Source organism: Trachypithecus francoisi, unplaced genomic scaffold (genome assembly GCF_009764315.1).
Source record: "Trachypithecus francoisi isolate TF-2019V2 unplaced genomic scaffold, Tfra_2.0 Lachesis_group15, whole genome shotgun sequence".
NCBI classification, from domain to species: domain Eukaryota; kingdom Metazoa; phylum Chordata; class Mammalia; order Primates; family Cercopithecidae; genus Trachypithecus; species Trachypithecus francoisi.
In genome coordinates, this window is record NW_022681460.1 from 111,952,683 (window position 1) to 111,977,936 (window position 25,254).

The window sequence follows — 25,254 nt, forward strand, 5'->3', positions numbered from 1 at the left end:
CGAAGCTTGCCTCCTGGCCCTGGGCTTTCAGTGCCCTGGGTCCTAACCCTTGCCCTCTCCCCTAATGACTGCTATCAGCTCTGCTTATGAGCTGAGCTGGACTTTGCCCTTTCCCTGGAACCCTTGGTCCTGGCCCCGCTCTCCCAGCTCAGGCTGCATTCTCTGGCTTCTGCCGGTGACTTCTTTGCTGGCACTAATGTGCCCCTACCTGAGCCAGGAACTTGTGCTCAATCCTATTCTTAGCTCCTGGCCTACGTGCTTATCTGATCTCGTTACACCCGAGTGTCTCCCTTTGGAGCCAGCCGCCACCACCAAGAAGTCCTTGTACCGTCCTGGCCAGCCACTACACACATGCACACACCACCACGCCCCCAGAGGTAAAAATCACCAACTGGAATCAGTCCTGTCCACAGCGAGACCTCGCTTGCTTCTTACGGCAAACCATGGCAGCCACCGCAGGATTATGTGTGCATGGGAGGTTGGCTGAGAAAGGCCTGGGGGCAGAGAGGGCTGGCACATGCACACCTGTTATCAAGGGACCAGAGCGTCTACTGGCCCCCGCCTCCTCTCAGCCAGGGGCCCTGAAGCCACCAGCAGGTGAAAGAGATGGAACCAGCACGGGTGGAAGGAGGGGTCGTGCCTGGGTGATCACTAGTTCTGACCACACACCCACCAGCTCGTGGTGGGCCCCGGCCTGGGGCTCCTGGTAGGGAGAAGTTGGATGTCAGGGGCTGGTGGGAAGGGCAGGCCCACTGTCAGCCCCTCCTCTAAGGGACTCAGTCTGGGATAGCCTTGAGTTCCGGATCCCCAACGTGCAGCAAGAGGGTCCCACCACTGACCAAGTAGCATCTCTGGGCCCTTCTTCCTTTCACAGTTGTGACAGAGGAGTGACCTGGTGAAGACCCTGAGTCCTGCTCAGCTCCCTGTTCTGCTAGGGCACAGATGCTGCCCCCAGAGCAGGGCAGGCACTGGCTGACACATGGGAACAAGAGTCCCAGGGGACACGGCTGCCCATTGGGGCCCAGCCAAACTGGACGCCAAGGATGTGGTTCCCCCTGGTGACAGCGCAGCAGAATGTGCCACCAGGACACAAGGCCAGGGCAAGGGGTTTCTATTCCAGGTTTCCCCACACTCCAGACACCCAAAGAACAGAAAACCCTGGAGGGAAGTTTTCACGTTTATTAATACTCTTCTGTTGCCCTCTGGAGGCCCGCGGGGCTGAGTCCTTGCAGGGCCTCTGGTCTGTCCCTGTTCATGGAAGGCATTGCTCAGGAGGCAGCAGCAAAGTGCCCATGAAGTGGGGCGCCAGTGCTGGTGGAGCTGGACGTTAGTGACGATGGAACCCGGCACCAGTGCCGAAGGAGCAGGGCGTTAGTGCCGATGGAGAGGGGCGCCAGTGCCGATGGAGTTGGACGTAGTGACGATGGAGCGAGGTGTTAGTGCCAATAGAGCTGGACGTTAGTGACAATGGAGTGGGGCGCCAGTGCCAATGGAGTGGGGCGCCAGTGCCGATGGAGCGGGGCATTCGTGCTGATGGAGTGGGGCGCCGATTGGGGCGTTAGTGCCGATGGAGCGGGGCGCCAGTGCCAATGGAGCGGGGGATGGAGTGGGCGCCAGTGCCAATGGAGCGGGCGCCAGGGTCAATGGAGCGGGGCATTAATGCGGATGGAGTGGGGTGCCAGTGCCGATGGAGTGGGCACCGGTGTCGATGGAGCAGGGCATTAATGCCGATGGAGCAGGGTACAAGTGCCGATGGAGTGGGATGCTAGTGCTGATAGAATGCTAGTGCTAAGTATGGTGCAGCCGCACCTCTGGAGGAGCAGATGGCAGCCAGGCGCCCTGCTCTTGGTCTCCAGGGTTGGCCTCCTGTCGCTGGAGCCACCATTATCCTCACCAGACTGGTGGGCAAGTGGCTCTCAGAGCCTCATGCTAGGGCAAGTAGACCGAGGGCAAAGGCAGGCCGAGTCCGTGTGGCCAGGACAGGGCAGAGTGGTCATGGCCTGGAAACGGGAGTGGGTGGGGGCCAGAAAGCCCCTGCGCCCTAAGACCCGTGGTGTGGGCTGACTGTCCCTCCCAAAGCCCAGCAACCCCCTGGGGGCCAAGGCCAGTCCTCCATGCCCACTGAAAGGCACAGGTTGGCAGGGCAGAGGCCTGACTCATGGACCCACCCCAGAGGGTGGGGACCAAAGAGCCACACAGTCAAATGAGGCTCGGGGGCTTCTGGGAAGGGACCTAGACCTGAGTCCTCGCCACCCTGCTGCCCCTGTCAGGAATGTGTTGGGGCTCCAGAAACTAGACGGGAAGAGAAACGCTAGGCGCAGAAGGGGGAAAGACGACAAGATCAGGGGACGGGAGGGGCTTCCTTTCCCTTTGAGTGCTGGGCAAGTCCTCAGAGCCGAGCAGGGCAGGCGAGCTCCGAGTGTGGGGTACCCTGGGGTCCCTCGGACAGCCCAGGAGGTGGCCACAAATAGAAGGAGAGTCCCAGTGGTGAATGAAGTAGGATGTGCCGTGGCTGGGCCTCCCCCAAGTTTCGGGCCAAGCTGGCTGCTCACCCCACGGGCTGGGCCATCTTGGCATGCAGGCTCTGATGCGCGATGAGGTGCGCACGCTGCTTGAAGCTCTTGTCGCACTCCCCGCAGCCGAAGGGTCGCTCCCCGGTGTGCACGCGCCGATGGTCCAGCAGGTAGGAGCGCAGCGAGAAGCTCTTGCCGCAGTCGCTGCAGCCAAAAGGCTTCTCGCCCGTGTGGATGCGCTGGTGGTCAGCCAGGTAGGCGCTGCGGCTGAAGCTCTTGCCGCACTCGGAACAGGAGAAGGGCTTCTCGCCCGTGTGCACGCCTTGGTGGCGCACCAGGTCCGAGGAGCTGCGGAAGCTCTTGTCGCACTCGGGGCATTTGTGCGGCTTCTCGCCCGTGTGCGTGCGCTGGTGTCGCGCCAGGTCCGAGCCCCAGCGGAAGCGCTTTCCACACTGCCCGCAGCTGTGTGGCTTCTCGGCTGCCAGGTCCCGGAACTGGCGCCGGCGAGTGGGTGGCCGCCCCCGTCGCGCACCCACCACTGGGCCCAGGGCCGCCCTCGGCCGGTTCTCACTCTCCCAGGCCTCAGCCTCCTCCGGGCTCCAGGATACAGTCACGTCGCTGCCCGTCTGGCCCGGCAGCACCGGCACCACCTCCTCCAGCCGGGACTTTTCATTTTGGCCTTTGAGCCCCAAACCTGCAAGGGGAAGGAGGCGACCTCTTCAGTCCCACTCGGTTCTGGGGCCAGAGCTGAGGTGAGGAAGAAACAAGGCTAGGGAAAGCTTCCTGGCCTCCAGGTTCAGAAAGCCCTGCGCTCACACTGCCGAATCCTCAGTTTCCTTATCTATAAAATGGGGATGATTGGCCGGGCGCAGTGGCTCAAGCCTGTAATCCCAACATTTTGGGAGGCTGAGGCGGGCGGATAACCTGAGGTTAGAAGTTCCAGACCAGCCTGGCCAATATGGCGAAACCCCGTCCCTACTAAAAATACAAAAATTAGCAGGAAGTGGTAGTGTGCGTCTGTAATCCCAGCTACTCAGGAGGCTGAGGCAGAAGAATCACTTGAACCCAGAAAGCGGAGGTTGCAGTGAGCCGGGATCATGCCATTGCACTCCAAGAGCAAGACTTTGTCTTAAAAACAAACAAACAAAACAGAAACAAAAACAAACAAAAACCCAAATAAAACAGGGATGATGAAAAAATGCGGCAGAGCAGCAGTCTGAGCAAGCCTCTGATCCTGCCTGCAGAGGACAGCCCCCTAAGCCATCTGTGCCCTGCAGGCCACACTGGGATCCAATGTCCCACTCTGAACCCCAGATATCAAGCTCCACAGCAGAACAGATTTAGAGTAATTTTGAAAATTTTCAAGGGCCGGGCGTGGTGGCTCATGCCTGTAATCCCAGCACTTTGGGAGGCCGAGGTGGGCGGATCACGAAATCAGGAGTTCGAGACCAGCCTGACCAACATGGTGAAAACTCGTCTCTATTAAAAATACAAAAAAATTAGCCGAGCATGGTGGCTCATGCCTGTAATCCCAGCTACTCAGGAGGCTGAGGCAGGAGAATTGCTTGAACCTGGGAGGTGGAAGTTTCAGTGAGCTGAGATCACACCACATTCCAGCCTGGCGACAGAGGAAGACTCCATCTCAAAAAAAAAAAAAGAAAGAAAAGAAAGAAAAAATTTTTCCCAGCTGTCACAGTCGGAAACTGAGGAACCAAACTGGTCTGGCTAGTGTGGCTCCCTTCACCATGCAGGCTCTAATTCTCCAAACTCAACACATGAGAGATCTGGGCAGAGGTCGCAGCCCATCCTGCTGGGAGTGTGGACTCAACAAGATGATCCCTGATGGTGCTGAGAAGGGGCCTGGCGTGGAGAGGGAACTGGTAAGGGCAGTTCTGACGAGCAGGGGCCCAGGCTGGTGAGCAGCTGGGGTTTCCCGTCAGCACCCCTGCTCCTGGCAGCCCAAGGTGGCCTCACAACCATGCCTGATCCAAGTCCCAGCTGTGTCCCTTCAGCATCCACTGACCTGAGTCTCAGGTCCCTTATGTGTAAAATGGGGACAATCCTTCTATGTACTAGGCAGTGAGACTCAAAGGAGAAGCTGCCCTTACGAGCACTCAGGGCTGGGCAGCACCGGCGCCGTCCCATGCTGCATGTGGAGAGGCACAAAAACTGATCGTCAGCCAAGAAAGGAGTTACTAAGGCTCTTGGCAAGACTTGGGGATAGCCTGCTTTGGAACCAGTTAAGGATGGGGTGGGAAAGAAAACTGAAGTTCCAACAGGATGGGGGGCGGCCAGCCTGGACCCAAAGGCCCTGGGTGCTTACCCAGGGTGGTGTTCCGGGAGTTCTCCCGCTTTATGTCCCAGAAGAGATCCCGCTGAGCAGGGTCCAGGGTGCCCCATTCTTCCCGGGAGAAATAGAATGGAATGTCTCCCAATGCCACAGGTCCCTGGAATGGGGCGAGAAGACCCGGCTCAGGGCTCCCTTGCTCAGGCCTCCCAGTAGCACTGGCGGGGACAGATGGGTCAGATGAAAGAGGCCTGATGGGACAGCAAGTCCCATTTTACAAACTCAACAGAGCCAAGTGCCTTAAAAAAGACAAAGGGACTGGTGACTCACATGGACCCCAGAGACAAAGCAGGTGTCCGTCGTCTCTCTGGTACGCCCCTCTTTAAGAAGAGCAGGAGGCTGGGCTGAAGGAGAAGAATGGAGCCTTAGAAAGGCCAGCCCAGGCCTGACACCGATGCCTATGGCCTCCCCAACCTGTGTGCATTCACACATGCCCTAGACTTCACAGAGGGAGCAGTCCTGCCTATGACCCTTAGGGCAACGCCGGTGACAGAGCTAAGTCCCTGCCCAGCCACTCTACTGCCCACAAGGACAGAGGCTTACTCACCGCTATGGCTGTGCTGCTCTTGGGGAAGAGATGGCCGCCTCCGTGCCCCCACCATCGGGGGAGGCCCCTTGGCCTGAGATCCCTGGCCTGCAGCCTCGGGTTCCGCCGCCTCCGAGGGCACATCCTGTGCAGGAACCACAATATGCTCATCAGCCCGAGACCAGACCGGGGGAGACAGAGTTTATTCCCTGGGAAGGAGACACAGGACATCACCCTCAGGATGCTGGGGTGTGGGAAGGAGACCAATATGGTGCCCCAGGAAAGTCCAGAGGAGAATGTGATACCAGGCAATGCTGTGTGCCCAAGGACGCTCCCCAATCATTCATGAGGCAAGAACCAGCCCTGAAAGGCCAGAATCACAGCCACTTAGCAAGGGGGGAGCTGGGGACCCTCCTGCCAAAGGCAGAACCCCATCCCCTAGCCACTCATCAGAACCTCCCCAGATGCATCCAGTGTGAAGGATCCGATATCCCACAAGGTAATAGGAGCCCCGGACAGCTCCACCTTCTAGCCTCACTCTGGAGCTGGCTCTCTGCACACCCTAGTGTCCCCAGAGCCAGGCCTAGAGCAAAATGCAAATAAACATCAGCAGACCCTGCATGGAGCTAAAACTTCCTTCCTGGAACATTCACACTTCAGCCCTATTGTTGCCTTCCACAGCGGCAAAAAATAAATCACATTTACTTTGGACTGCATCTTTCAGAAAGGCACCCATGGCACGCTGTGCTTGTGTGCCTGCTCCTGGGGGCTCTGTGTCTCCCCTACCCTGTGAGCCTCTGGGAGACTTATCTCTGCAGCGTACCTATTCACCAGGTACCATCCAGGTGACTCTGGATATTGAAGGGCCCCTCACCTGCGGCCAGGCTTTCAATGGCTGCTTCTGTAGGTCCTCCACCAAGGCGACAGCCTCCTCACCACTTCCCGGGTGCTGGTCGCGCACCCAGCCCTGGATCTCCCCTGGCAGCACCGTCAGGAACTGCTCCAGCACTAGCAGCTCCAGGATCTGCTCCTTGGTGCGCAACTCGGGCCGCAGCCAGCGGCAGCAGAGCTCCCAGAGCTGGCTGAAGGCCTCATGAGGCCCATGCACATCCCCATAGCAGAACTGCCGGAAGCGCTGGCGGCAGGATTCGGAATCCCTGCTGTCGTCATGCTGGGCAGATTCCTGTTCCCAGGAAGAATCTTCCACTTTCACAATCAGAAGCCCTTCTCCCTCCCCAGGGGTCTGGTCCTGGGGCTCCAAGGGGGCTGCCATTCCCCTGGCCTGAGGCTCAGGGTTGGTCGGCCTTAACCTGGGCCCCAGAACCTGTAATTTCAGTCTCCCAGAGGGATCCCCTGTGGTAGCTGGGCCGGCATCTGGATGTGTACTCCTGGGGAAACAGCAAAATGGCAGGACTGAGGAGGAAGGATGTGGAATACAGGAGCAAACCCCAGGCTGAAGAGCCATCCAGTCCCATCCTTTCATGGCCCTGAAGCCTTTTCTAGGCTTTACTGTAATGCCTTGCTCACGTGACTCTATTAACACAGGCCCACAAGCTCTCATCCCAAAGCCAGAAATACAAACCCTGGGTATTTCATAACTCTTTGAAAGCAAAACCCAATATCAATCATTTGGCAACACTACCTGAACTGATATAAGCATATTTATAATTTCAATTTATTCCACTAAATGTAAATATTCAAAATTATGGCAGAAATATTAGTAACATAGATCTTCAGTTTATAAAAATTCAGTGAGCTATATCCACGGATGTGTTTTTCTGTATGGACATTATACATCAACTAAAAGCCTTTTTTTTTTTTTTTTTTTTTGAGAGTCTCACTCTGTTGCCCAGGCTGGAGTGCAGTGGTGCAATCTTGGTTCACTGCAACCTCTGCCTCCCAGGTTCAAGCGATTCTCCTGCCTCAGCCTCCCAAGTAGCTGAGACTACAGGCACCAGCTACCACACCCAGCTAATTTTTGTATTTTTAGTAGAGACAAGGTTTCACCATGTTGGCCAGAATGGTCTCGAACTCCTGACCTTGTGATCCACCCGCCTTGGTCTCCCAAAGTGCTGGGATTACAGGCGTGAGCCACTGCGCCCCGCCTAATTAAAAAATTTTAACTGATGTGTTTCATTATTTAGTGTTGCCCCAGATCCCTCTGGAGATGTGCTTGATATATTGTATATGCACTATATTAGTTTTCTCAAATTTGAAAACCTCTGAATTCTAAAACACATCTGGCCCTGAGGTGTCACAGAAGGCCTCACAGACACCATCCAAAGCCATTTATCCACAGGTACATATAAATGTATGACACCTTTATACCTTACATCGTTACTCTTCACTGAAAAGTGTATTATGCAATTTTCAGTAATCGATTTTTTGTTTCAACAATACAAATACAAACTGGCTGGGCTTGGTGGTTTATGCCTGTAATCCCAGCATTTTGGGAGACAGAGACAGGATGATTGCTTGAGGCCAGGGGTTCAAGACCACTTTGGGAAGACAATGTGAGACGCCATCTGTACCAAAAAACAAAAAAAGCCGGGTGGGGCCCCTGTAGTCCCAGCTACTGGGGAGGTTGAGGAAGGAAGATCTCTTGAGTCCAGGAGTTTTAGGTTGCAATGAGCTATGATCGCACCACAGTACTCCAGCCTGGGCAACAGAGTGAGGCCATCTCAAAAAAAAAAAAAGAAGAAGAAGTAAAAAGACAAAAAGAAAAGAAAAAAATACAAACCATCGTAATAAAAAAGGGGGGAAATTCAAACAATACAGAAGTCCGTAAAACTCTCCCTTCCTCAATGCAATTGTACCCCCCGACTTAACAGTCTGTCAAGTGACATCCCAGACCTTTTCCTGTGCTTCTACTAAAAAAGCCATCCATGGGGGGAGAAAAGAAAAGAAAAAGAAGGTGCTTTATGTGTTTTTACATAAATGAGACCTTACTGCACAGACAGCGGCACTATGAGCTTCCGCGGTATGGATACGCTCCAGTTTCTTAATCAATACTCAAGTGATGCATTCGGGTTGTTTCCAATTATTTAGTCCACCCTAAGCGCTTTATTTATTCTGCTCCTCACAAGACCCCTGAAAGGTGCGTGCACCATTCTCATCCTCTGGTGACTTCGAAGAAGACTTTCCTCGAAGAGGGCCAGGACTCACCAGGGTCGCTCAGCAGGACACGGCAGGCGGGAAGGTGAGCCAGCCAGAGGCCCGCGCTGTCCCCCGCAGCCTCGCCCGCGGGGAGAGCGGCGATCGTGCAGGGGCGTCTGCCTGCGGATCAAGAGGGCAGAACGGCGCGGGGGACCCAGCACTTCCTAGTAGTGCGCCCGCCCTTCGGCCTCTGCCTCGGGGCGCTGATCCCGGCCACCCGGAGCTCAGTGCTTGATGTCAGAACCAGGCGGCCAGAGCCCCCGTCCCCGCCCCCGAAACACACAACGCCCACAGCGACCCAAGAGACACCATTTCCGCCGCCAGTTCCCGGCGCCGGAAGTGGTCGCAGGGCTCGCTGGGAAACTACGCGGCGCAAGCATTCCCTAGCTCCCAGAAAGCCGTTTGTTCACTGAGCCCGCCTTCTCCCTGACTGATGGCCAATGAACAGGAAGAATTCTCAGGCTCCCTATCAGAAGACGCCATACGCGTCATACACCTGCATCCGGGAGGAAAGGCAACGCTCTGCGTCTAGATTTGCTTTGTTCTCTTTCGTCGCCGCTTTTCTTTCAGATTTCCTTGCGCCTCTGGCCCTTGAGCGACAAAAAGGGGAAGCCAAGGCTGGCCCGAGGAAAGGAGAGGGCACATGGCCTAGCCACGAGTGGAGCGCCTGCTCCGCCGGAAGGGATGCGCTGGAGCGGCCTTGTCCTTCCGCCACGGTCTTTCTATGCCAACTCGTAGGTGAGGGCCGAAAGGCCGTGGGCGGTGGACCTCGGGCCGGGGGGACTTGTTTCCAGCCTCTTGGGTCCCGCTCCTCCCAGTTCCCTGGAGAGGCATGGAGCTTTCTGCGAAATGCCTTCGGGTAAGGGGCGCGGAGCCTCCTGCGACGATCCTCTGTCTTCGGGTCGCCTTAGCAGGAGCGGCAAGCGGGACACTGACCTGGCCGCAGTCCCGCGCACTCCCACCAGCTGCTTCGTCCACGAGGAGCTGCGGGGCGTCAGGGATCCAACGGCCCGGTGGGATCTAGAGCAGGGGGCTCGGGGTTCTCCTTTCCATACCCTCGGATCCTCTCCCACTCTCCACGCCTCGACCCGGAGATGATCTCAGGCTCCAGATATCTTTCATAAATGGAAAGAGCTTTCTTGATTTGTTTTGTCTTAATTTTGTAGGTGTTGCATGCTTGGAAGAGAAAATTAATTGGCAAATCATAAAGATAGCTTTCTCATGATAGCCGCAAGGCTTGCTCCCTCACTCTGCTCATATGTCACTCCCTCAAGAAAGCCTTCCCCAGCTCTGTAAACAGCCTCAGCTCTGCCTTGCTTTTCTCCCTAATGTTTATCACTACCTGACATATATTTGTGTAATATTTGTTTCCCAAGACTCAACGATAAGTGTTCATGAGGGCAGACACTTTTTAATGCCCTACCACGAGCACCTAGAATTGTGCCTGGCACATGGCAGATGCCTAGTAAATTTTTTTTTTTTTTTTTTGAAACGGAGTCTCGCTCTGTCGCCCAGGCTGCAGTGCAGTGGCCGGATCTCAGCTCACTGCAAGCTCCACCTTCCGGGTTTACACCATTCTCCTGCCTCAGCCTCCCGAGTAGCTGGGACTACAGGCGCCCGCCACCTCGCCCGGCTAATTTTTTAAATTTTTTAGTAGAAACGGGGTTTCACCGGGTTAGCTAGGATGGTCTCGATCTCCTGACCCCGTGATCCGCCCTTCTCGGCCTCCCAAAATGCTGCCCGGGAGGCGGAGCTTGCAGTGAGCTGAGATCCGGCCACTGCACTCCAGCCTGGGCGACAGAGCACAGAGCGAGACTCCGTCTCAAAAAAAAAACACACAAAAAAAATTTCTAATACGACCATCCAGGAATAAGTACTGTTCATATTTTAGTCTGTTCTTACAGTTTTACTGTTCAGTTATATGTCTGTGAATGTATATATATATTATATTTATATGTATATTTTATACATATATATTATATATTATATGTATATTTTATACATATATATTATATATTTATATGTATATTTTATACATATATATATTATATATTATATGTATATTTTATACTATATATATATATTATATATTTATATGTATTTTATACATATATATATTATATATTATATGTATATTTTATACATATATATTATATATTATATGTATATTTTTACATATATATTATATTTATATGTATATTTTATACATATATATTATATATTATATGTATATTTTATACATATATATTATATATTTATATGTATATTTTATACATATATATTATATATTTATATGTATATTTTATACATATATATATTTTTTTTTTTGAGACGGAGTCTCGCTCTGTCACCCAGGCTGGACTGCAGTGGCCCGATCTTGGCTCACTGCAACCTCTGCCTTCCTGATTCAAGCGGTTCTCCTGCCTCAGCCTCCCGAGTAGCTAGGATTAGAGGCATGTGTCACCATGCCCAGCTAATTTTGTATTTTTAGTAGAGACAGGGTTTCTCCATGTTGGTCAGGCTGGGCTCGAACTCCTGACCTCAGATGATCTGCCCGCCTCGGCCTCCCAAAGTACTGAGATTACAGGCATGAGCCAGCATGCCCGGCAGAATTTTCGTATTTTAAGTCCCCCACCCTTGGACACTTACACTGTTTCCATCTTTCTGTATTTGCAGATATGCTTCTACATACACCTTTATGCATTTGCTTGAACATTTCCCTGAGAAAAACCAGAAATGGAATTGCCAAATTACTTTGTGTACATATTTCCAAACTGTCCTCCAGAAAGAATGTAATGTTTTGAACTTCCACTTGAGAATCAAATGTTTACCTTCCTCTGTTCCTCCAGATTTGGACATCTACAGTGTTCAGCTGTTGTTCTGGCATTCCATTTGAATTGGGAAACAGCTTCATGTAGCGTCCCAAGGTCCACAGTAATAAATATTAAACTTTTTTTTTTTTTTTGGTGCAGTGCTGCAATTACGTGGCTCACTGCAACCTCCACCTCCCAGGTTCAAGCGATCCTCCCACCTCAGCCTCCCTAGTAGCTGGGATTACAGGTGCACGCCACCACACCAGGCTAAGTTTTGTATTTTTAGTAGAGATAGGGTTTCACCAGGTTAGCCAGGCTGGTCTTGAACTCCTGACCTCAAGGAATCTGCCTGCCTCAGCCTTCTTCCAAAGTGCTGGGATTACAGGTGACAACCACTGTGCCTGTCCTATTAAACTTTTAAATCATGACAGTTACCATGTATGGAGTGTTTATATTGCCAGGCACTGAGCTAAGTCCTTTACATCTCGCGCTTATTCTGTGCAACAGCCTAATGGGAGAAATTCCATGAATATAGTTAGCATTTCCTTGATTTCTAGGGAAGCTGGATATGTTTTCTTTTTTCAAGTATTATTTCTATTTATCCTTTTGTGAATTGCCTGTTATTTTCATTGGAATGTACTTTTTTTTTTGACAGAGTCACATTCTGTTGCCCAGGCTGGAGTGCAATGGTGCGATCTCAGCCCATTGCAAACCTTTGCCTCCCGGGTTTAAGCAATTTTCCTGCCTCAGCCTCCCAAATAGCTGGGATTACAGGCACCCACCATCACGCCTAGCTAATTTTTTGTATTTTTAGTAGAGACAGGGTTTTGCCATGTTGGCCAGCCTGGTCTCGAACTCCTGACCTCAGGTCATCCACCCACTTCAGCCTCCCGAACTGCTGGGATTACAAGTGTGAGTCCCCGCGCCCGGCCACACCATTGTTTTGAAGAGAAAATTTGGTAAAAATAATTGTTCAGTTGTAAAGATGGTTACCCAACTGGCTAAGAGAGATTTCTAAGAGTTAACAGAATAGCAACTGCAGGAAGGAACTTGTGCCCTTAGGACTGAGGAAGTAAAAAGGGAGGAAACTTGGAAACACGAAAGAGCCCTTCCCCTTTCAATTGAAGGCAGACACTGGACCTCAGAAGAGGGAGTGGGTGCCCCGAGAACTCACTGCTGGTGGACAGCGGAAAGGGCAGGAGCCGGACCAAGGTGAGGACAACGGAAGTGAAGGCCACTGGCTACCTCTCCTGCCCTCCGCTGGCCGCATTGGAGAACTGCACCAGGAGGAAGACAGCCCCTCCCTTCCGCTCTGAGCTGACAGTGTTCCTCCATCGCCCTCTATTGGAGAAGAACAACATCAAGCTGGCTAGCAAGGAACTGTGTACAGAGTCCATTCCAGCTGGGTATCACACTGGATCTCACCCAAAGCTGAGATGTCATCCAGCTCAGTATCACAGAGCAGAACGAAAAGGATGTGTTTGGGCTGAGAGGCCGTACATTGGTAACTGGCACATGAACTGTATTTTCTATTGAGCATTGCTGGTATATGGCAAGTTTGCATAAAATTATATTGAAATTGACCATCTAATTGCACTTTCTTATTCCTTCTGATAATTTTTCACGTGTTCTTTTTCTTTCTTTTTTTAGAGGGATTCTCACTCTGTCACCCAGGCTGCAGTCCAGTGGCACAATCTCGGTTCACTGCAAGCTTCGCCTCCCAGGTTCATGCCATTCTCCTGCCTCAGCCTCCCGAGTAGCTGGGACTGCAGGCACCTGCCACCATGCGTGGCTAATTTTTTGTATTTTTAGTAGAGACAGGGTTTCACTGTGTTAGCCGGGATGGTTTATATCTCCTGACCTCATGATCCGCCCACCTCAGCCTCTTTTTTGTATTTTTAGTAGAGATTTCACCATGTTGGCCGGGCGCGGTGGCTCAAGCCTGTAATCCCAGCACTCTGGGAGGCCGAGATGGGCGAATCACGAGGTCAGGAGATCGAGACCATCCTGGCTAACACGGTGAAACCCCGTCTCTACTGAAAAATACAAAAAACGAGCCGGGCGAGGTGGCAGGCGCCTGTGGTCCCAGCTACTCGGGAGGCTGAGGCAGGAGAATGGCGCAAACCCGGGGGGCGGAGCTTGCTGTGAGCTGAGATCCGGCCACTGCACTCCAGCCCAGGCGACAGAGCGAGACTCCGTCTCAAAAAAAAAAAAAAAGATTTCACCATGTTAGCCAGGATGGTCTCGATTTCCTGACATCATGATCTGCCCACCTCAGCCTCCCAAAGTGCTGGGATTACAGGCGTGAGCCACAGTGCCCGGCCATTTGTTTGTTTGTTTGTTTGTTTTTTGAGACGGAGTCTTGCTCTGTGGCCCAGGCTGGTGTACAGTGGCGCCATCTTTGCTCACTGCAACCTCCACCTCCCACGTTCAAGCAATTATCCTGCCTCAGCCTCCCAAGTAACTGGGATTATAGGAGCACACCACCACATCTAGCTAATTTTTTGTATTTTTAGTAGAGACAGGGTTTCACCATGTTGGCCAGGCTGGTCTTGAACTCCTGACCTCGTGATCCACCCTCCTTGGCCTCCCAAAGTGCTGGGATTACAGGCATGAGCCACCATGTCTGGACCCTTTTTTTTTCTAAAATGGAGTCTTTCTCAGTTGCCCAGGCTGGAGTGCAGTGGTGTGATCTCAGCTCGCTGCAACCTTCCCCTCCCAGGTTCAAGCAGTTCTGCCGCAGCCTCCCAAGTAGCTGGGATTACAGGTGTGTGCCACCATGCCCGCTAATTTTTGTATTTTTATTAGAGATGAGGTTTCGCCATGTTGCCCAGGCTGGTCTCAAACTCCTGACCTCAAGTGATCTACCTGCCTTGGTCTCCTATAGTGTTGGGATTACAGGCATGAGACATCACGCCCAGCCCACTGTTTTTTTCTAGCTAGAAAATATAGTCTAAGGCGGCCGGGCGCGGTGGCTTATGCGTGTAATCCCAGTACTTTGGGAGGCGGAGGTGGGTGGATCACAAGGTCAGGAGATCGAGATCATCCTGGCTAACACAGTAAAACCCCATCTCTACTAAAAATAAAAAAAATTAGCTGGGCATGGTGGCGGGCACCTTGTCCCAGCTACTCAGCAGGCTGAGGCAGTTGAATCACTTGAAGCTGGGAGGCGGAGCTTGCAGTGAGCTGAGATCGCGCCACTGCACTCCAGCCTGGGCAACGGTGAAACTCCAGCTCAAAAAAAAAGATTGACAGAATGAGTATAAATTCTGGACAAAAAAAAAAAAAAAAAAACTTCATTATTTATAGACTATATTTTCTTTTTTTTTTTTTCTTTGTGATGGAGTCTCGCTCTGTCGCCCAGGCTGGAGTGCAGTGGCACGATCTCGGCTAACTGCCAGCTCCGCCTCCCAGGTTCGCACCATTCTCCTGCCTCAGCTTCCCGAGTAGCTGGGACTACAGGTGCCCGCCACCACGCCCGGCTAATTGTTTGTATTTTTAGTAGAGACACGGTTTCACTGCGTTAGCCAGGATGGTCTCGATCTCCTGACCTCATGATCCGCCCGTCTCGGCCTCCCAAAGTGCTGGAATTACAGGTGTAAGCCACCGCGCCCAGCGTCTGTCAATCCTACAGCATTTACAACTCTCAAAACAATGTTAAAAATTGAAGACTGCAGTCAAAATTATCTGGGATCTTAAGTTCATGAAATTGCTTTTTATAACATGTGATTAAGTATCTATTGTTGGTCTCTGATACGTATTTGTGCAAAAGAACAAGACAGGGTCTTGTTCTTTCACCCAGGCTGCAGTGCAGTGGTGAAATCACTGCTCACTGTATCGTGGAGCACCTGGGCTCAAGTGTCCTCCCACCTCAGCCTCCCAAGTAGCTAGAACTACAGGCACCCGCCTCTACGCGTGGCTGATATTCATGTTCTTGTTAAGGACGTTCTATATATTCACATTTCCAGCAGAAAGACTTCTAATTATTTCCCAATATCTGTTCTCCCCTTCTATAATGGGAGCTTTTTGATGGACACATCAAAAAGAATTGCTTGAACTTGGGAGGGGAAGATTGCAGTCAGCCATGATCGCACCACTGCACTCCAGCCTGGGTGACAGAACCGTTTAAGAAACGCCATTTAAGAAAAAAAAAAAAAGATGGCTGGGCGCGGTGGCTCAAGCCTGTAATCCCAGCACTTTGGGAGGCCGAGATGGGCGGATCATGAGGTCAGGAGATGGAGACCATCCTGGCTAACACCGTGAAACCCCGTCTCTACTAAAAAATACAAAAACTAGCCGGGCGAGGTGGCAGGCGCCTGTGGTCCCAGCTACTCGGGAGGCTGAGGCAGGAGAATGGCGTGAACCCGGGAGGCGGAGCTTGCAGTGAGCTGAGATCCGGCCACAGCACTCCAGCCTGGGCGACAGAGCGAGACTCCGTCTCAAAAAAAAAAGAAAGAAAAATAGAGAGGGCTGGGTGTGGTGGCTCATACAGTGGCTCATACCTGTAATCCCAGCACTTTGGGAGGCTGAGGCAGACACATCACCTGAGGTCAGGAGTTCAAGACCAGCCTGGTCAACATGGCAAAACCCTGTCTCTACTAAAAAAACAAAAAATTAGCTGGGTGTGGTGGTGGGTGCCTATAATCCGAGCTACTTGGGAGGCTGACGCAGGAGAATCGCTTGAACCTGGGAGGCAGAGGTTGCACTGAGTGGAGATCACACCATTACACTCCAGCCTGTGCAATAGAGCAAAACTGTGTCTAAATATATATATATATATATATATATTTTTTTTTTTTTTAATTAGCTAGGCTTGCTGGCACCTTAGTCCCAGGTAGTCAGGAGGCTGAGAATGGAGGATCAGTTGAATACAGGAATTCCATCCAGGCTGCTGTGAACCAGGATCATGCCACTGCACACCAGCCTTGGCAACAGAGGTAGATACTATCTCTAAAAAATAAGTGAAAGTAAAGATTATCTTTACTCCTTATATGTATTTGTATAATTTCTTCTAAGGGACATTGGCTACTCATAATTTCTATATCTTCTTGAGTAAATTTTGATAGTTTATATTTTCCAGAAAATCATTTCTTTCATCTACAATTTCAAATTTATTAACAGAGTTGTGCATAGTATTCACATGTGATTAAAAATTTTAAATTTGGAATTGTGAGATGGCACTTCAGTGCCCCAGGAGGGGCAGCTTCAATGACGGAGGGGCCGCAGGCTGCAGGGAACCTGAGTCCCTGATCACTTTGTGGGGCAGGGCTGCCGAACTGGCCCACCCCAGACTGCCTGCCTCCTGCCCACCTCCAGATGCTACCATGAGAAATAGGCTTCTGTCTCGTTAAAGACCCTGTTGAAGACCCAGCACACAGTAAGTGCTCAATAAACAGCAGCTAGTCCCAGGGAACTATACACATCACCAGGCATACCCCCAGGAGGGTGGGGCATGTGACAGAGTGAAGGAAAACAGCACAGGACAGACACAGGAGGGTCCATCTGTCTGACAAGTATGCAGTGGTATGAGCCGGGCAAGAAGTCAAGTTCAGGGAAGTTCTGTTCTGTAGCAGCTCTTCGCAGGGCAGGCGAGTGCCCACAAAAGGCAGCTCCAAAGGAAGTTCCTTCCTCACCTATCAGTTCTTTTTTGGATGGGCAGGAAGCACTTCTTTGAGAAGACCCAGGGCCCTGGTTAGAAACACTTGTTTATGGACCCAGCAGGGAGTAAATTTTGCTGCCCACTGTCTTTACCATCGCGTTGTTTTTATTAAGTGGATTTCTGTATTGAGAAGCAGTAGAGCTGAACAGTTACAGTCAAGTGCTCTGAAGTTCAATGGACCTGGATTTCAATCGCAGCTCCACTGCAAATATCAGAGATCCTGGGAGGTGACAGCCTCTCCGAGCTCAGTCTTCTCTTCTGTAGAATGGGGATAATAATGACGCCTTTAAGGGTTGGTGCAAGGATGGAAGATGACATAGGTCAAGTGAAAACATTTGTTTGCTGCAAACTTGACAATTAAAAAAGCATAGGACACAGCATGGGGACAGCCAACAGATGGCAGTAGTAACCCTTGGTATTGACATATTACCACTGTAATCTATTTCTTTATTTAGAGACAGGGTCTCGCTGTCAGGCTGGAGTGCAGTGGCATAGGGACAGCCAACAGATGGCAGTAGTAGCCCATGGTATTGGCGCTGTATTATTTATTTAGAGACCGGGAGTCTCGCTGTGTCACCCAGGCTGGAGTGAAGTGGCATGACCATAGTTCACTGCAGCCTCTACCTCCCCAGCTCAAACAATCCTACCCCATCAGTCTCCCCAATAGCTGGGACTACAGGTGCATGCCACCATGCCTGAACAACATAGTGAGACCCTGACTCAAAAATGATCTATAAATAAAATGATAGGCCGGGCGCGGTGGCTCACTCCTGTAATGCCAGCACTTTGGGAGGCTGAGGTGGGCGGATCACGAGGTCAAGAGATCAAGACCATCCTGGTCAATATAGTGAAACCCCATCTCTACTAAAAATATAAAAATTAGCCGGGCATGGTGGCGCACGCCTGTAGTCCTGGCTACTCTGGAGGCTGAGGCAGGAGAACTGCTTGAACCCGGGAGACGGAGATTGCAGTAAGCCGAGATCATGCCACTGCACTCTAGCCTGGCAACAGAGCGAGACTCCATCTTAAATAATAATAATAATATAATAAAATAAACCGTTTCGTTGAGACACTTGTGTCCTTTGAAATATACTTGTCACTGTTCTTTGCTTGCATTGGAACCCCGTAGTGCATGGCCAGACCCAATCCAATATGCCCATTCTGTCTGCTGCTCCCATGGAAGGTTCTGGGTCATCCCCTGGATCTAGGGCCCCTGTGGCTGAGACACAGTTATCAAGCAGGTGGCATGGCCACCCTGCCCCCAGCGCTTCTCTTGTGCCTTGGAACAGAGGAGCTGGCAAGAGGAATTAGAGAGTCCATGCAAGTCTCCCAAGGCCCCCAAATTTTTGGTGCTACCCACATGGCCCCTGACTTACCTACCTCTTCAGTGCCGCCTCGTTGTCCCCATTCTGCCTCTTTAGCTGCGCTGGCTGGAGTTTCTTCAGTGTTTACTTGGGGAAGTGGTTTACCCCAGTGCTTTGAAGCAACAGACTCTCCTTGTCCAGGAATCGTAAGAGGAAGCCCAACGCCTAGGAGACAGCAGTGGCTGCTCGGATTATAGCTGGTGCCTGAGATTTGCCCAGCTGGCTGTATCCTTCATTGTCCCTAAAGCTCCAGAATGGACTGTTGTAGCCCCATGAGGGCCACAGTTGGAAAAACACAGGCTCCAACACTATCCACTGCCTGACATTTTGGGGAGGTTCCCATAGTTCCACATGGGTACTGCCTGCTTGCCTGGGGGATCTTGGATTTTTTTTGTTGTTTCTTGTTTTGGAGACGGAGTTTTGCTCTGTCACCCAGGCTGGAGTGCAATGGCGCAATCTCAGCTCACTGCAACCTCTGCCTCCTGGGTTCAAGTGATTCTCCCGTCTCAGCCTCCCGAGTAGCTGGGACTACAGGCACCCACCACCGCGCCCGGCTAATTTTTATATTTTTAGGAGAAGCGGGGTTTCCCCACATTGGCCACGCTGGTGTCGAAGTCCTGACCTCTGGTGATCCACCTGCCTCAGACTCCCAAAGTGCTGGGATTACAGGCATGAGCCACTGTGCCTGGCTGGCTGGGTGCTCTTGTAACCACACAATGGGTTCGCCTTGCCGGCTGCCCAGATGGAGCCAGTTAATCAATACAGGGAATTGCAATAGAGAAACGGCTTAATTCACACAAAGTTGGCTGAATGGGAAACCGGAGTTTTATTACTCAGATCAGTCACCCTGAAAATTCAGAGGCTGGGGTTTGTTAAGGATAATTTGGCAGCTATGGGGGCCATGGAGTGAGGAGTGCTGATTGGTTGGGCCTGAGATGAAATCACAGATTGTCTAGTCGGTTCTTGTTGTCTTCCCTTCCTGGGTGGGATCGAAGAACTGGTTGAGCCAGATTATTGGTCTGGGTGGCGCCAGCTGGTGCATCACAATGCAGGGTCTGAAAAATACCTCCAGCACTAATCTTAGATGTTAAGATAGTGATGTTATCCCTAGGAGCAATTGGAGAAGTTTGGAATCTTACAGCCTCTGGCTGCATGACTCCAAAACCATAATTTCTAATCTTGTGGCTGATTTGTTAGTCTTACAAAGGCAAGCTGGTCCCCAGGCAAGAAGGGGGTTTGTTTTGGGAAAAGGCTGTAACTATAAACTAAATTCCTTCCAAAATTAGTTCAGCCTACACCCAGAAATGAACAAGAGCAGCTTGGAAATTAGAAGCAAGATGGAGGCTGGCCACGGTGGCTCACGCCTGTAATCCCAACACTTTGGGAGGCTGAGGCGGTCAGATCACCAGAGGTCAGGAGTTCGAGACTAGCCTGGCCAATATGGTGAACCCCCATCTCTACTAAAAATACAAAAAGTAGCCAGGTACTCCCAGCTACTCAGGAGGCTGAGACAGGAGAATCCCGTGAACTCAGGAGGCGGAGGTTGCAGTGAGCCGAGATCACCCCACTGTACTCCAGGCTGGGTGACAGAGTGAGACTCCATCTAAAAAAAAAGGCGCTGGGTGCGGTTGCTCAGGCTTGTAATCCCAGCACTTTGGGAGGTCAAGGCAGGCGGATTACCTGAGGTTGGGAGTTTGAGACCAGCCTGGCCAATATAGTGAAACCCCATCTCTACTAAAAATACAAAAATTAGCCGGGCGTGGTGGTGGGCGCCTGTAGTCCCAGCTACTCGGGAGGCTGAGGCAGGAGAATCGCTTGAACCTGGGAGGCAGAGATTGCAATGAGCCAAGATCATGCCCAAAGTGCTGGTATTACAGGCTTGAGCCACTGCGCCCGGCCCTAGTAAATATTTTTTTAATGAATGAAGGTAAAAAACATTTCTAGGCCCGGCCAAGAAAAATTTTTAAAAAGGCTGGGTGCGGCCGGGCGTGGTGGCTCAAGCCTGTAATCCCAGCACTTTGGGAGGCCGAGACGGGCGGATCACGAGGTCAGGAGATCGAGACCATCCTGGCTAACACGGTGAAACCCCGTCTCTACTAAAAAATACAAAAAAAACTAGCCAGGTGAGGTGGCGGGCGCCTGTAGTCCCAGCTACTCGGGAGGCTGATGTAGGAGAATGGTGTGAACCCGAGAGGCGGAGCTTGCAGTGAGCTGAGATCCGGCCACTGCACTCCAGCCTGGGCGGCAGAGCAAGACTCCGTCTCAAAAAAAAAAAAGGCTGGGTGCAGTGGAATCCCAGCATTTTGGGAGGCTGAGGCAGGCAGATCACTTGAGATCAGGAGTTTGAGACCAGCCTAGCCAATATGGTGAAACCCTGTCTCTACTAAAAATACTAAAACGAGCTCAGCATGGTGGTGCATGCCTGTAATCCCAGCTATTCAGGAGGCTGAGGCATAAGAATCATATGAACCTGGGAGGTGGAGTTTGTAGTGAGCTGAGATCATGCCTCTGTGCTTCAGCCTGGGCAACAACAAGACTCAAAAAAAAAAAAAAGAAAGGAAGAAAGAAAAAAAAAAGAAAGGAAGGAAGAAAGAAAAATATGCGAGCTGCTAAGCTAGGCAGTTCTGGCTCAGGATCATGATATTGCACACACCACACCAACGAGGACCCCAGTCCTCTGGCACTGGAGGACCCACTTGGAAGGCGGATCACTCACATGGCTCTTGGCAGGAGACCTCAGTTCCTCCCCACATAGGCCTCCCTATAGGACTGCTTGAGTGTCCCATTTGCCAAATGATCTACGTATGTTCCGGTTTTGATTGGCTGCTCTGCAATGTGGGCCGTTATCTAGCAGATTCAGTGGGGCTTGAAGTGTCAGTTCCTGCTGCAGGGATGTTATCTGGAACCTTTGGTGGGTCGCTATAGATGAATCATAATATAAACCTGTGCTAGTTATTGATGACGTCCCAGTTCCTGTATTGCCTGCTGTGTGAAATGGTTGTGGCCCTTTAGTTTTTCCTTTACCAGCTGGCACGATCTTATGCTTTGTCAGTAGAGGGCGCTGGAGAGACATTTCAGGAGAGTGGAGTTTCCCTTCCGGCTTCTGGTGTGTTCTCTCCAGGCTCCGGCATGACGAGTGTCTTCCGAGTCTGGCTTCTGCAACACACAGGGCTTCGCCAGCACCCAGCTCCTGCAGCATGGGCAGCTCCTGTGACAGCAGGCGCCCACAGCCTGCAAAGTTTCTCCAGTGCCGCCTCCTCAGTGAACCGCAACCAGCGGCAGCTAGCAGCTTTCTCCACCACTCTCTTCAGGTAGTTCTGTGCGCGTCTCTCATGAGACACCTCCCAGTGAGCAGTTTTTTCTACCCCTGAGGATGGATTTCCAGCGAGTTCTGCCCATGTGGTACCACAGCCACTTCTCTGCCATTCAGTTAAACTGCAGTTAAACCTCTTCAAGGTCTGGATCTAAGCTCAGGGACCAGGAAACCTCTTGCTTGAGTGCTGGAACTCAGGCCAAGAAGGTATGGCTGCTGCTCTCTGCTGTGACACAAGAGAATGAGAGTTCTCTTTACTTCTTACCAGCCAACCTCTTGAAAATACCAAGTTTTTTTTTTTTTTTTTTTTTTTTTTTTTTTTTGAGACAGAGTCTTGCCCTGTTCCCCAGGCTGGAGTGCAGTGGCTCACTGCAACCTCTGCCTCCTGGGTTCAAGTGATTCTCCTGCCTCAGCCTCCCGAGTAGCTGGGATGACAGGCATGCGCCACCACGCCCGGCTAATTTTGTATTTTTAGTAGAGACGGGATTTCTCCATGTTGGTCAGGTTGGTCTCAAACTCTCGACCTCAGCTGATCCACCCGCCTCAGCCTCCCAAAGTGCTGGGCTTACAGATGTGAGCCACAGCACCCGGCCTAAGCCCTTCATAGCTTAATTCTGTATATTAAATTTTCCCAGTTCAGATTACTGTGTGCTTCCCCTCTCCTGATTGGACCTTGCTTGGTACAAAATTAGTACAAGGAGTGATCTCAAGAGATGGATGCACAAAGAAGGGATATGGGGACTGATTTGGGTATTTGGGCTTGAGTGCAGACTGAGCTGCCTGACAATGAGAAATAGGATCTTTATTAGTAAGGGTTCTCCAGAAACAGAATAACAGAATCTATATATACGTGTGTGTGTGTGTGTGTGTGTGGTGTGTGTGTGTGTGTGTGTGTGGAGAGAGAGAGGTTTTATGTAGATTTATATTATATATATATATATATATATATATATATATATAAATATGTATACACACACTAAGGTATTGGCTTACATGATTATGGCGGTTGAGAAGCCCCACAACCTGCTCTCTGTAAGCCGGAGACCCAAGAAGGTCAGTGGTGTAGTGTTTTTTTCAGACGGGGTCTCCCTCTGTTGCCCAGGCTGGACTGCAGTGGCACAATCACAACTCACTGCAGCCTTGACTTCCCCAGCTCAAGCAATCTTCCCATCTCAGCCTCCTGACCAGCTGGGACTACAGGTGGACACCACCACACCCAGCTAATTTGTTCCATATATATATATATTGATTTTTTTTTTTTTTAAATAGAGATGGCCTCTCCCTATATTGCCTAGGCTGGTCTCGAACTCCCCTGGGCTCAAGCTATCAGCCTGCCTCTGCCTCCTAACAGTTTTGTAATTTTAAGGCCTGAGAGCCAAAGGCCAATAGTGTAGATTCCAATTCAAGACTCAAGGCCTGAGAATCAGGAGCACAAGACCAGGAGATCAATGTCCCAGTACCCAGGTCTCAAGTACTCAGACGCAGAGAGAATTCAACCTTCCTCTGCCTTGATGTTCTATTTAATTCCATACTAGATGACTGCTGCCCAGCCATGTTGGGAGCTGTCTGCTTTACTCACTCGGCCAATTCAAACGTTAATATCTTATTGAGAAAGCCTCACAGACACACCCAGAAATAATGTTTAACCAGCTGTCTGGGCATGCTTTGGCCCAGTCAAGTTTATACATAAAATTAACCATCACAGGACGCTGGTTATCCACGGCATGCGGTGATACCACAATTAATCAAGCAGCCACCTGCAGGTGATTATGAAGTGCCAATGAAAGCATGTACCTGGTGGGAAGAAGTAGCTGCCGCACTCGGCCATTACGGTGTCCACAGATGTATCATGATGATTATACAACCATGGGATGGGATACATGATTTTGAGTGCACTTGAGCATTTACAGTGAGAAAATGGCAAGCCCAAATCCCTTAGCTCAGTTCAAGTCACGGTCTGAGAACCTGAGAACTTCTGTGATAGCTTAAGAGCAGCACTTATTTCTTATAGCCATAATAGCATCACTGAAAATCAAACAGAAAACTTAACTGTAGAGTCACTGAATAATGACAGCTAAATTCCCAGTCCCAACACATTTCTCACGTGAAAGCTACTGTGCAGATTGGTAAAGACGGTCATCCTGGCCAAGCGTAGTGGTTCAGTCCTGTAATCCCAGTTACTCGGGAGGCTGAGGCAGGAGAATCATTTGAACCTGGGAGGTGGAGGTTGCAGGGGCCTGAGATGGTGCCACTGCACTTCCACACTGGGCAACAGAGCGAGATTCTATCTCAGAAAACAAAACAAAATGATAAAACAGAAGTGGCGCAGGCCATGCAGGAGAGGGACGGCCCGGACCCTGATCGCATAAGGCTGCTCCTGAGCAAGGCTCAGAGCCCTCTGGATGTTGGCAAGGCCACTTCCAAGGCCTATGCAGCAGGTGGTGCTGATGGGCTCTGTATTGCTGAATAATCTGTGCTATTTTGCTTTGCATTCAGTTGATCATATATATGCAGACAACTATTGGAGGGGATTCACGGTGAGGTCTGGGGAGTGTTACTCATTCGGTATTAGTACTGCCCGCCCCCACTCCAGATCCTGGAAAACGAGGCAATACCCATGAGCTGGAAAGATAGAAGAGAAATCTCACCACATTACCCTCGGAAAATTTGGCCCTGGGCCTGTCCCTTCAATATGGGTTAATGGCCAGTGGGGATATGTGATGGGAACACATAAGAGAAAGGGAAATATGGTATCCCCCTAAAGGCAGAAAGAATTATATGCACAATTTGTCATGGTAAGTTCCATCTTATTTCATATTCAGGGGATTGTAATATATATAGTGAAAGAATGGTGTAAATAAATAAAAGGTTAATTCCATGAAAAGATTTGAGTTTGTGAAATACAAAAAGAAGACAAGGATGTTAAACTTGGTGCCCTAACAAAACAAAAGAAAGGAAAATTGTTGTACATAGTATACAATCAATGTTAAAATATAACTTTGCACTCTAACACTTTAAGAAACTGCTGCGTCAGTCAAAGCTTATAAACAATTGTGCTGCTGTAATTGTCCCTGCAACCTTTTCCTCAAGGCCACACAGGTTTACTTCATAGTCCTGTTTAGCACCTGTAACCGCAAGAGCCACCAAGTCTGAAATAAGACTTTGTTATGTAACCATTAAGGCTTGCTTATCTAGTTTCATAAAAGAAGATCAAGATTCCCCAAAAAGGTAACCAAGGAAGAAAGAAGAAAACAACGTCTTTCATGAAGAGAACTGTTCTTGATTAACTTCTGAAAATATCATGATGACTTACTTATAATTATGTAATCACCTGATGCTCTACTGATTGACAATGTTCTATAAAATACTATATAAGCCTATAGTAAAAATCATTCGGGGCTGTCAGCCCTTTGCTGGGCTGCAGTCTTGTCTGTGTCCTCTTATATGTTGTGTCTAGTGTCTTTATGTCTCTCGCCACCTTGCCTCTCCCCTTTGGGTACCTTGGCCACGCTAGGGCTGGACCCCGGCACAGAAGGTGATCCTGAAACTCAAAGTGGGGATAT

The 25,254-nt window shown here is 50.5% G+C and overlaps 2 protein-coding genes across 4 annotated transcripts; one reads left to right on the forward strand and one right to left on the reverse strand.

The window, feature by feature from the left end:
- Positions 1-1,165: 1,165 nt before the first annotated feature.
- ZNF213 (zinc finger protein 213) lies at positions 1,166-8,878 on the reverse strand. 3 transcript variants are annotated; one of them, XM_033236007.1, is made up of 6 exons: positions 8,552-8,878; positions 6,261-6,774; positions 5,408-5,531; positions 5,131-5,204; positions 4,837-4,960; positions 1,166-3,207 (listed from the first exon to the last, which is right to left on the reverse strand). In XM_033236007.1, the coding sequence occupies exons 2-6, from the start codon at positions 6,657-6,659 to the stop codon at positions 2,549-2,551; spliced, it is 1,380 nt and encodes a 459-aa protein (XP_033091898.1). In that variant the 5' UTR covers positions 6,660-6,774; positions 8,552-8,878; the 3' UTR covers positions 1,166-2,548. The 3 variants fall into 3 exon arrangements, with proteins under 3 accessions (XP_033091898.1, XP_033091899.1, XP_033091900.1); XM_033236008.1 differs by having other exon boundaries at positions 8,336-8,768; XM_033236009.1 differs by lacking the exons at positions 4,837-4,960; positions 5,131-5,204 and having other exon boundaries at positions 8,552-8,853.
- Positions 8,878-22,330, forward strand: LOC117097754. The gene is made up of 4 exons (XM_033236010.1): positions 8,878-9,401; positions 11,392-11,469; positions 12,483-12,859; positions 21,500-22,330. Exons 1-4 carry the CDS (start codon positions 8,983-8,985, stop codon positions 21,691-21,693), a joined length of 1,068 nt encoding a protein of 355 aa, XP_033091901.1. The 5' UTR covers positions 8,878-8,982; the 3' UTR covers positions 21,694-22,330.
- Positions 22,331-25,254: the final 2,924 nt, after the last annotated feature.